The following is a 12712-nucleotide window of genomic DNA, read 5'->3' on the forward strand; positions in this document are numbered from 1 at the left end:
AAGGTTTATTTCGGTTGAGCAAATAATTCATGGCGGAATAGATCTTCTGACACTGCACTGTGTCCAAAGAGTCTAATCCATGATTTATGGACTATTCGCATTTAAAACTTTGCCAAAGAGACCAGTAACTTGGAGTGGATGCGAGTGTGTTCGACTCACATTTTGTTCATTCGCCTTGGAGGCGGCACTTGAACCTAAGTAGACAAAACAAGAAAGAGCGCCGTTAGGTCAGATGCCGATCAGGAAGGATGAACCAATAAAAACAACGATAAAGACGTTGATTTATTTCACAGTATCTGTCATAGAACCGTTTGAGGTTACATACGATAAACCAAGACTAACAGGACTGCCCGCGTAAAAGTAATGGGCGACAAGCGAAGTTTGGACCCGAAGCAGACAATTATTCAGAAAATTAAAAAGACGAATCTGTGATTAGAAATAAATCTTATGCCAACAGGGAAGTTGGGCTTCCAATCCAACTCGCTATGAGCACATTCTCAAGGGTCAGATTGATTTCAGTTTCTGAGTAGGCAGTAAGGATTTCCGGTAATTTGTATTCTTACACATTTCTGGCCTTCATAGAGAATAAGCAATCACCTTCCGAAAATCCACTGAAACGTTTACACTGGACCATCCTCAGTTGACGTTCATGGTTTAGAGATTGCGTATTAGAAAAAGACGCGAGTGAGCGTGTTGAAATAATCAAAAGATGGTGATGATGGGATGCAACACGGTTCACAAGAGCTCGGCTGAAGAATACAGAACAATGATCTCATTATCTACATGCCAATCGGATCGACTCGGAGTTTTCCAGTTAAAAGGACCGATTTAAGGTGAGCTTGTGTTCACCATCAATAAACTCGAACAAGATATTTATCCAACGTCTAGCAAAATTGTTTTATTTCAGTTATAAAGTAGTCATAGATAATAGCCTGATACATCCACATTGAAATTTCCTTCTCAACGGAGAAGACATGCTGATGAACTTCCAAGATTCTTCTACCCAAATCATAATTATGCTTTCTAGTTCGAGTGCATTAATTGAACTGTTTCCGAAACGAAATTGGATTTTGTTTCTAAAAGTCATGACCACGGTGAACGGGGTTTTTCGTTCCTGGAAAAATCAATATTACAAGATGAAGGCACATACGGCTGTTCGGGGTGATGATTCGGGCACTATCACCATAGAAAGTGTAGAAATACAGTCTAAAAAGCAGCCCTTTTTGAACGCTTATGCTGGAACTTTTCTCGAGGGATGCTAGAAACGTTGCTGTTCACCTAGCTAAGTGCGAGGAAGGAGTTGGTAAGATGATGGATGATGATATGAAAATAGCATGGGCTAAAAGCACATGTGCATAGCAATTTACCCACCCGATCGAGACCTTGTAAAACTGGGAGCCACAACAGGCTGGCGAAGTTTACATAACAATCCATCTTGCCGATGATGGTAGTGGTCAATCATCTGCAAAGTAAATGCATGAAAGTGAGGAAAACCACGTAGTAGTAAATATCAGTGTTCTGCAATGAGAGTTATCTGGCGGAGTTTGGCCTCCACACTCTGCTGATGAGCAAAACGTCGTTTGCGCAACAGAAGAAAACAAATGAGTAACGACACCTATTTTTTTTAGGTAAAGCAACATTGCTTTAGTATCGTTACTGGTGTGCCAAATGATGAAGCTGTGTTTTGCGAGTTGGTGAGACCCAGAAAAGCCTAAATTGCTGCTCATGACCAGTTTGATGCACTCTGCCTAGGAAGAAGTTTACAGCTATCCTTCTCTGTAGAGACCACTTCAAGGGACCGAGAAACTTGGGTCTATTCTTCGAGGTTTCTTCCTATGAAAAATTCAAATACACTCTGAGGGCCCGTCTAAAAGCGATTGCTTCTAGCAGGCGGCCTCTCTCCGGAGTGGTCCTGGCGGCCAAAGACAACTGTATTTACGAAATTACAGTAAATTCAGGAGAAGAACCGATTCATGCGACTAACACATAAAAAGATTGGATCCCCATAGTGGTTCGTTTTCTAAAAATAAGCAACAGGAAGATCTTGTGACCAAAAGAATTGCCAGTAATATCCCGTAACGCGCGAGCCAGATAGCTTTTTCAACCTCATAATAATGAAGATATTCGCTTCCCAGATTCATGAAGCACCCACAAGTCTGTTATAAATGTAACCTTATTACACAAGCTTATCAATGGGCGGCTTCAGTGTCGCAACAACGACAGGCCCTCTAGACAAGTGAATATACGCTCACCCAATGTTTTCCAGTAGTGTTGTTACAGAATTGGAGAACTTCAGTGTTCTAAACACACCGCATAGAGATGTGTTTAGCTCCTGGACCTTAGTTTACCAATCCGGATCTAATTCAGTATCGTCAGATGCGTAAACCTTACAATCAACTGCGTGGATGAAAATTTCACAAGCCAAAAATACCTGATGACCAAATGTTGAGAAACGGGAGCTGGGTTGTCGACGCAATTTTACAGCAGTGTCAGGGAAGAACTGAACAAATTTCGACTTATTAACGAAGGCTGGTCTGGCTTTGAATGGCAAATCCTCATTAACAAATTAAAAAGTATTTTTACTAATTGAAACACTCGAGAGTCACTCGCAAACAAGAGCCAGTATGCGGTGATATATAGAGGGATAGTAGAATATGCCCGATCGATTCAGTCTGCTCTACCATCAGACAGCAAAGCTGGGTGAGATAACCTTAACCAAAATGCTCTAATCCGCATCAAATAATCTGAATTTGTCTGGTGAACGCAAGTGCTTTTTGAAATCAGGAATGTATATACCAGCATACCTCCATTAACGTTTCGAAATACTGTCCGCCTTCAATTGACCATCGGTCCAGATGTTCTTCGATTTTATAATGTTTCGGTTCGCCTTGATTGCACAGACTCAAAACGAACGATCCATCTTCTTTTCGAAAACGTACTCTGAATCAGCAGGCAAGTGAACAAAAAAACATACACTGTTCATTTTTGCTAGGTTTGGCTGTGTTTGTTTGGCCAACGTTTATATTTAGCTTAATTGAACAAACCAAACGAATCATCATGTACACTTGGGTTTTTAGAAGTTCTTTCTCTTGGGCAGCTTCAGTCACGCCATGAACATTAGGAGAACGATAACCAATGCGCGGTCCGGTTGCTCCCAGGCACTCTATCAGCCTGGATCGATAAGACAATGTAACTGGCAATGCCTTTAAGTTTTTCTACCATGCCTGTGTACATGAGGAGAATCATCCGAAATTTGGGTTACGTCAATTAACTGGATGAATTTCCGTTTTTCTGTAACGGTAGATCAACAAGATGGCAAAACCCCAACGTACAATATTGGGGGCAGATGTAAAGGCAAATGTAGTCACAGAGACCCAATTTTTACGGCTATCATGGTACTTTTGCCCTATATTGTTTTGAATGCAAGTTGTTGAATAGATTCGTTTCTCCCACCACAGTTTTATGTCATTCACTAACTGAAAAGCAGACAAAGATGAGAGAATTAGTTGCATGTGCACTGCGTACTTGCGGTCGCCACAGAAGATACATCTCGTGATCCTGTCTAGGTACGGGCAAGTTGGCTTCCTTCGGGTGGGATGGCAGCTAGGCATCGAAAGCGTGCTGCAGCTGAACCATTATTTATTATCTATTTTTCCAAGAACAGTGAAACTTTGCAGATAACCCAACAAATCGAAATTACATCCACATGCTTTGGTCAACTCCTGGTAAATATACAGTCGAGAGAAAGCGAAAAACGAGCACGGTCAGACAAAGGGGCCACCCTTCTCCTTGTCCGCAGGTTGACTCCTGGTTCACCTCAAATGAATGTTGTTCGTACACGGATGACTTCTTATCAACTGGAGATTGGCCAAAGACTTAGAACCCAAAACTGCTCCCTGTTTCGTTACCTCACTCATATATATATATATAAAAAATATTGTAAACATACATCCAACTACTCGAAAACACGCAGCTCAATCTTTCAATTTCAGGTATGCAAATGAAGACGCCCGCTTTTCAAAGACACAGTACGCTGTGCATTCATCATTTCTGGCTGTACTGCATCCAGAGATCTTATATCTATAATAACCAGAGAATGTGATAACTCGAGAAAGGCCCTGCGCTCTTAAACAGTTCAACGCATCCCTGCCGATGAAATGGGCCGATTTCCAACGTATTGTACCCACTACCAGCTAAGAGGTTTTGCTGAGTAAATCTCAGTAGTCCTGCCTAGCCGTCTACTGAGTGGACACATATTTCATTAAATTTATCACATGACAACTAACGAAGTGCACCACTGAGGTACTGGGGTCTTAGGAGCCAGTCAACGATGTATTCACAATCCAAAGGCTTCTTTTTTATGGAAGTGGTATTTCCGGTATATGAACGAAGAAAACGTTTTCACATCTGCGTGGTAGATTTCCAAATTGATTCCTGTCTATTATAACCATCAACATGGTACACAGAGCTGTCATTTTCCTAAAACACATGGTTCCACTCTACAGAAACTGCACACTCTGAATCTGATGCCTGATAACCGTTAGGTTTTTTCGAACGTCCTTCGAGTAGCCTGTGATCTTAAAGAATAGTCGCCACATCCGTCATCGTCATCTAAAGTATAACACTGGTGCTCAACAATGGTGCTTCGCTGCCCTAAAGGGAGACCACTGAACGTGTTTGGTGTTTCCTGTTCGTAACAAGGGGCTTAGTTAAGAATACGGGTATCGGTGTCTGCCACTATGGTTTACATCAAAGAATGTTTCAACACCAGGTGGTTTCATCACTCCGCAGTTATTCAAATAAAAAGATGGAAACAAGCGGTTCGGGCTTCTACGGGCCTCCAGAAGCGACGCTACCAACAGGCATTAAGCCATCACAGGCTTAAGAGACAAAATCTCACGTTTATCCGGACCGGTAAACACACAAGTGTGAACACCTTATTTTGAATCAGCTGGTTTCCGGTCACAGAAACAACACCAATATTACAAGCGGACAATAACTACCCACCTATCCACGTAAACTGAGTTGACGGGTGATTGGTGCTCGTCCACCGGCCTGCTCTCATAAATTGCACTCACGCGTTGAGAATCTGAACCTGATCACCTGGTTCACAGTCCATGATGAATGACGGAGGATATTTGGTAGGTAAACTCGCCACCGAAACGTGATGTTTCCTTGAGCGGGTTTGTGGACTCAGTTGAACTTTTTAGATAGTTCATTGCCCATTTCTTTGGAGTGTCCCCGGTTATTTCGTTTTTTTTATGGCAAGCGCCATAAAATTTAAAAGTACTCATGCTCTACACTTTGCCTTATCACTCTAGCAGTGGCTGAACAGGCACAGGAACCCAGGATGAATAAATAAGCAACAACAGATTTGCAGACCGATAAGGTCAAGAAACTTCACCATAGTCCGCTACTTAAGCCATTCTTTACTTGGATCTACTTGGGAAGAAGAGTTAGCATACTCCTTTGAGACCTAACGGACTGTCATTTAGCCCGCACATCCGTTACATCTGTTACCGTGCCGATGTCCTATAATCAGTACCAGTTTTGGAAAGGCAGTGGGTGACCTTTTGGAAAAATACTTTGACCATGTCACGCCCAATCCATTTATGGTTAAATATATATGTGAATACTAGTGATTTCTCGCATATAGACTGTAAGGTTGTGGTCCGGTTTAGTCGTTTTATGATTTTCAAAAGCGGTGGAGATCAACAATTGATGTGAAGATTGGCACTCCCTGAAAAACATAGAGTGTGCATACTGGCGGAGATCCTTCACCGGCCCAAACTGAAGATATTATGTTGGAAACGTTCTTACTTGATGATGACGAGAGCTTGATGAACCTGTTTCCTTGATGGTCTTTGATAGCTTAGTGTTCAAATCTAAAGGAACCCGAAACAACTTCTAGACAATATAAGACGTAAAATGAAGGATAATTGGCATTGGTTATCCTTCACAAGTAGCTGTGTTTAATTCCGAATAGGATACCGGGTTCGGATATATGGGGTTAGTGTAGATGGGTGCCTAACTCCGGGTGGAGAAGAACGTTTGGTGCAGTATGCACACAAGGCGATTTTGAGGAAACGGATAATTTGTACCATGCGGAAGGCCTCAGCCAGTGCAAGAGCTGAACTAGCCGAAGTTGATTAGGAGACGCCTTGTAAACGATAGAAGTGTCCTCTCTTGGCAAGATGCAACATAATTTGTCACTCAGGGGTCATACAAGTGAATTGGGTCCTACACTCCTTGTTCTAGTGGTCAATTTGTTTGAATAAGGTTGCCTAATTTATTGGGCTGGTCACTTGATCGCACTACTTAAAAACAGCAAAAAGTAGCATCATTCTGTATTCTGGGAAGTTGAAGACATTCCCTCCTTGAAACTAAAAGAGACGAAACGCCTTCTGGTGAAAACGGTTTTAGGTGCTTTAGTGAGACAAGCCTTGCTCAAGCCAGAACAAGTAATTCTATTAGACAGATCGATTACTGTATGCTCTGAAACAGTAGAAGAAAATAAAGGAATTTTCCCCATTGAAGCTAAGTGCTCATTTGGTTATAGAATTCCCAAGTTAAGTCAGCAGAAGAACCGCCAGTTACAAAGTTCAGTTGTTATCATTGCATCAGTCGCAGACAAAACCCGTTTAATACCTGAAAATGGGTGATACAAGGCCGTTAGAGGCAAGTATGACTGAGGTACCACAATTGCAACAAAGCAAAGAAGAGCATCATACTGCTGTTCCATCTTTACTGGGAACCATCGACAGTGTGCGGAACTGAAAGGAGTCGCGAACCTGCGACCTCCTAGCTAGCAGCATGAACAAAACAGTTCGGTCAGGAATGACCGATCAGCAATTTGAGTAAGTATAAGATATGGTGGAAACCATAAATATGAGCACTTATCCACCGGCTCCTGGAGTGCCGGCTTCTCATAGGGAAGTTTCACTCATCTTGTGAAATTAATTTTCCCGGGCTACTTGGAAATTGATCGCAGCGTGAGGAGCTTTGGTAATTTTCGATTGAGACTTCACCTGAAAGCAGCAAAGCCGAGAAGCACTGTACAGCTGTTTCGCCTCCTGGTTTTATATGCCAAAGAATCGACGCTGCATTCTTCAGTATGCCCCGTGGTGAATCCATTTGTCAGCTATAAATCGTGTACTATGGACACAATGGTTCTAGCTGCAGCTGTTTGGATTGGAGAAAAGTGAGGGTGTAAAATAACAGCCAAGCCTTGGAGTTGATGCCATGTTCAGTTATTTGGGAAATGGATAGCTATGCATCAAGGGCAGTGAAGCATCAGTGTTGAACACTGATGTCATGCTGTCGATGGTGATGAGGATGCATTTAAGGCGACAGCTTTGGCTCACGAGCGCAACTGACTGCGTGATTGGACCACTTCTGCCAGTGTCATTACCCATTGGTGAGTTAAGTCCCGGGGTCACCATCCATCGAGACAGCAGATGTCGACCAGACTAGGTTCACTGGCTAGTGTTTTCATACTTCGTTGCCACCTCGATTATTGATGCAACGTTTGCAATCCAAATGCCAAGCTTGGTGTACAGAGCGACAATCAATCAGCACATACGAGCTACCTATAGTTCGCAAAATTTCCAAGGTTATATACTGTCCACCTCTTGGTCGCTTCCACTAAGAACAAGGCTGGGTAAAAAGGGTTCTGTGAGAAAGATGGTCTTTTGGCATGAGACGTACGTATCCTAGCCAGCGTAGACTTCAAAGAGTGAGTAATTCATCTATCGTAAGGGGGTTCCTTCTCCCAAGGACCATCTGGCATACCTCATTATTACTAATCCAACGATCCTACAAGACCCGACTAATGCTTTTAAAACACCGGTTTACAAACACTGACATCTTGCGTGTCCTGTGCGCGTAGAGGCCACGTCTCTGACCCATAAAGCAGTGTGACTCGCACTGCTTGAGTGTAAACTCTGTCCTTACCAGAGAAAGTAGCGTCACGTAGGCGTCATAGGTGCCGGAGGCTGTCAAAAGATGCGCTGGCTTGCCCGATCCGAGCAGTAATCTCATCTCTCTCTCATCACCGGAACTTATACGACTGTCCATTTAGACAAACTTATCTACCACGTCGATTGTTTTGCCTGCAAGCATGGGATTTCGGTTTGATCCCACCCAGTATTGTGGCAGCACTTTACATTTTGCAGGTGTAAGGCGCATGCCACACCTTGTGGCAGTTATTTAGGTTATGTAAAATGATTTGTATTTTCGAATGATCTGAACCGAGAGGGCAGTAACGCCCGCACACTCAATGTCTGTGAGCGAACGGCGCGGGAGCATTCCTAATCCGAGGTTTCAGAGACAGGAAGGGTAATTTCAGGCAGCACATCAATAACGAAGTTGAAGGGGAAAAGCGAGAGACTGAAGCCTTATTTTACACTACTGAATGTGGCGAACTCAGCTTGACCTATGTTCGTGCCCATCCACAGAAGTTTGCATACAATATCCTCATAAGGGATATAATTTGGGAAGGGACAGTCTTGATTACCGGACAATGCCGAGGTTTCTCACGATCGACAGTCAAAAGCAGATTCTAAATCAAGAGAAATGACCAAAGTGGGTCGTCTGAAGGTGTGGCGCTGTTCAATAACCTGACTGAAGGTAAAGGTATGGTCGACGCATCCTTTCCAGGGCGAAACTCAGCTTGATTCTCACGAATATGTCTCCAGCTATGTTCGATAACCTTACGCAAAATATTTGCAGAGAGCGACGGGTATCAGACTGATACCACGTTGGTTTTCGCATGATGTTCTTGCGCCCTTTTTGAAAACTAGGTTAGTGGTTGAGAAGCTCCAGTTGACTGGTATTCTATTTTCGCTCCATATCTTCTGCAGTATGGTTGTCAGACTGCCAACCAGGATCTCACCATCTAGTCTAGTTGCCTGTTTACGTTAAAGGATTGATATCTCACGCTGGATTTCTGCTGTTGCTGGCGGGCTGATGTCGAAGTTTCATCCAAACCGGTTGGGTTCCTCCAGTTGTTTCACTGAAGCAGTCCAGCTAAGCTGTTATTTAAAGCGCTCAGCCCATCGTCCAAGACAACGATTGAGAGAGTAAATTATCACTTTGTATCTTTCGCATGTTGTTTTGCTGACACTTGACTTCTTTTGACCACTTGACCAAACCAGCTTAAATAGAGTGTGGCTGTTGTCAACATCGAAATCCTCCTTAATATCCTGTGGCTTCGCAATCCATTCGCATTCTCTGTCATTCTCCAAGCTCCTGAGTAGCCGTTATTTGAGGGACCCGCGTGAGCCGTCACAGTCGCTAGTTGCTGGTGTGACTTTTCTGGCAGCAAAAAGATCTGCTGATCTCGATCATACTCAGTGTCCATTAATTCGAGTCAGATGGCTTGGAAAAGCAGGTCTGGGAGCATAGCTTCATTAACCCTCTTCTATTCAACCTCCAAATAATCTTTGTCAACTGATAGCTTTTGAGCCAGATCAGCTCGATATTCTTCAGCTACTGAAACTTGCCAAAGTTGATGAGTGAAGTTCCGTTGCTTCAGCTGACGGAAACTGAAGTGATATTCGTACCCGCAAAATGGCATGATCAGAGTCAGGTTGCGTATCCTAGAAGGAACGACAACCACCAGCGGTGATTGATAGCCATCTGAATCCATGACTGTCTTGCGGTCCCCACCTAACCCGATTTGGGTCTTTGTGTTAGGCGATGATCAGCACATAACTGAAATAGTGGGTTCCCATTATTCATGCGGCGAGCATCCATCCCAAACCCACCACCCAACTGTGCCTCCTAACTGTCCAACTTGGGTATTCATTTCACCCACCAGGCTTACTATACCCGTCCTTCTCGCCGACCGAAGCTGTCGAGACAGATCGTGATGAAACTCGTCCTTCTCAGTCTCAGAACGGCGTAAGCCGATACGACAAACACCACTGCTGCATTGCGCTGCATTGCTATTGATTGAGCTGGGCAAGAGCACAGCGTAAAGGATACTATTTACTGGTATCCAGCTCAGCAAGGCACATTCAGATCTGTGGCTGAGTGCAACTCCCACACCGTAGATACCATGAGTCATTGCTTCGGGATCACCATAGGTTGATCACCCCGCAACATTCGATGGGTGATAACGGGGTGTGTGGGGAAGGCCGGCAAGCGGAGAGCTGCAAGGGAAAATGCTAGTTCACGTGTGCCGAAGCCGAAGAAGGGAGGTTGGCTCAGGTACACCACCTTGAGCCTTTGACTCGTTATCACACACAAAATGAGTACTTTCCCTGTTGTTGATCGGTATGATGACACATGTCTTTTTAGAACTCCCATGTAATATCTAATTACATGTAGTGGTTGTCGCAAATTGTACACAAACTTCACTTGTTTGCTTGGTGGAACAGATTACCCACAATTCTATTGAGAGCATCATACTGCATTGCACCGATAAAATACACTCCCCCGCACATCCCATTGGTGCTAAGGAGAGATTCAAGCAAACCTCTCAATTTTGATACTTTCCGCCTGAATGAGCTGCAAAAATGCCGTCTAACGCTCCAATTGTTTCAGCAACCTTATAAGTTGTGTTTCAAGAAGAAAATACACTTCAATATCTCCAAAATTGTGTCAACTGATGGACACTGTGCAAAATAAACAGTTGAGGGACATCACAAACGAGAGATTCAGTTGAGCATTTCGTTGACGTCAAAGATCTAAACTGCTCAAAGATTCCAGGGGAATGACTTCGTGGGGGGATATTTACTGAAGGCCATGTTTCGTTTGATCGTTCGTTCTGATAGTCCTCTGGGAAATGTGTGTGTGGAGTATTTTGCGCATGAGCTCCTGCAACCCGCACAGCCTCATTTGACGCCAACAGAGAACAGGGGGATAAGCTATGCAACCCGTTTGTTTGTTTGTTTGTCCTACACGGTTGGACGAATAATAACTCATCTATAAAAATGTTATACAATCCACACGCCACAATGTGTAACTTACATTTAAAAAACTAGGAGCTGCGAGCATCCATCCCAAACCCACCACCCAACTGTGCCTCCTAACTGTCCAACTTGGGTATTCATTTCACCCACCAGGCTTACTATATCCATCCTTCTCGCCGACCGAAGCTGTCGAGACAGATCGTGATGAAACTCGTCCTTCTCAGTCTCAGAACGGCGTAAGCCGATACGACAAACACCACTGCTGCATTGCGCTGCATTGCTATTGATTGAGCTGGGCAAGAGCACAGCGTAAAGGATACTATTTACTGGTATCCAGCTCAGCAAGGCACATTCAGATCTGTGGCTGAGTGCAACTCCCACACCGTAGATACCATGAGTCATTGCTTCGGGATCACCATAGGTTGATCACCCCGCAACATTCGATGGGTGATAACGGGGTGTGTGGGGAAGGCCGGCAAGCGGAGAGCTGCAAGGGAAAATGCTAGTTCACGTGTGCCGAAGCCGAAGAAGGGAGCTGCAAGAGGAAATAGTTCACGTGTGCCGAAGCCGAAGAAGGGAGGTTGGCTCAGGTACACCACCTTGAGCCTTTGACTCGTTATCACACACAAAATGAGTACTTTCCCTGTTGTTGATCGGTATGATGACACATGTCTTTTTAGAACTCCCATGTAATATCTAATTACATGTAGTGGTTGTCGCAAATTGTACACAAACTTCACTTGTTTGCTTGGTGGAACAGATTACCCACAATTCTATTGAGAGCATCATACTGCATTGCACCGATAAAATACACTCCCCCGCACATCCCATTGGTGCTAAGGAGAGATTCAAGCAAACCTCTCAATTTTGATACTTTCCGCCTGAATGAGCTGCAAAAATGCCGTCTAACGCTCCAATTGTTTCAGCAACCTTATAAGTTGTGTTTCAAGAAGAAAATACACTTCAATATCTCCAAAATTGTGTCAACTGATGGACACTGTGCAAAATAAACAGTTGAGGGACATCACAAACGAGAGATTCAGTTGAGCATTTCGTTGACGTCAAAGATCTAAACTGCTCAAAGATTCCAGGGGAATGACTTCGTGGGGGGATATTTACTGAAGGCCATGTTTCGTTTGATCGTTCGTTCTGATGGTCCTCTGGGAAATGTGTGTGTGGAGTATTTTGCGCATGAGCTCCTGCAACCCGCACAGCCTCATTTGACGCCAACAGAGAACAGGGGGATAAGCTATGCAACCCGTTTGTTTGTTTGTTTGTCCTACACGGTTGGACGAATAATAACTCATCTATAAAAATGTTATACAATCCACACTCCACAATGTGTAACTTACATTTAAAAAACTAGGAGCTGCCCCAAATGAAAATCGCAAAGGCATGAGTGCTCCAAGCAGGGATGCAAAAATATGTGCTCATCAAATTTGGAAATAGCTTAGATGTGTGACCCCATCAGTCGTATCATGCAACTGAAAAACTAGGTCAGTTTATTCCGAATATAATTAGAAATCAAAAGAAGTTAGATTGATAGACACCGGCGAGAACTGTATAGTCGAATGGAACTGAGTAATTTTGGAATGGTTACAGTATACACGTGGCTCACGGCCAAGATCCATTTAAAACAACTTTACAGGCGTTCAACCGATTTAATACAACAAAAAACTGCATGGATTTATAGGCTGTTGATTAGTTGAAAAATCAGCTGTTGCTCCACTGAAACTGCGACATTTTCCGGCAGACCGACCTACGTGTTATACGTGAAGGACTAAAGTCTGTAAATC

The 12712-nt window shown here is 43.6% G+C and overlaps 1 protein-coding gene across 1 annotated transcript in view; it reads right to left on the reverse strand.

Annotated features, from left to right (window-relative positions):
* The window catches only part of T265_10496 (hypothetical protein), a gene marked incomplete at both ends in the record, with an annotated part of 84104 nt that overhangs the window by 32171 nt on the left and 39221 nt on the right, over positions 1-12712 (reverse strand). Inside the window, 3 exons of the mRNA XM_009176881.1 lie at positions 160-194; positions 1372-1462; positions 2805-2940. Of these exons, the coding sequence (XP_009175145.1) occupies positions 160-194; positions 1372-1462; positions 2805-2940 (262 nt within the window). The remainder of the gene's footprint in view (positions 1-159; positions 195-1371; positions 1463-2804; positions 2941-12712) is intronic.

The sequence above is a fragment of the Opisthorchis viverrini genome (assembly GCF_000715545.1).
Source record: "Opisthorchis viverrini unplaced genomic scaffold opera_v5_375, whole genome shotgun sequence".
In the NCBI taxonomy this organism is placed as follows: domain Eukaryota; kingdom Metazoa; phylum Platyhelminthes; class Trematoda; order Opisthorchiida; family Opisthorchiidae; genus Opisthorchis; species Opisthorchis viverrini.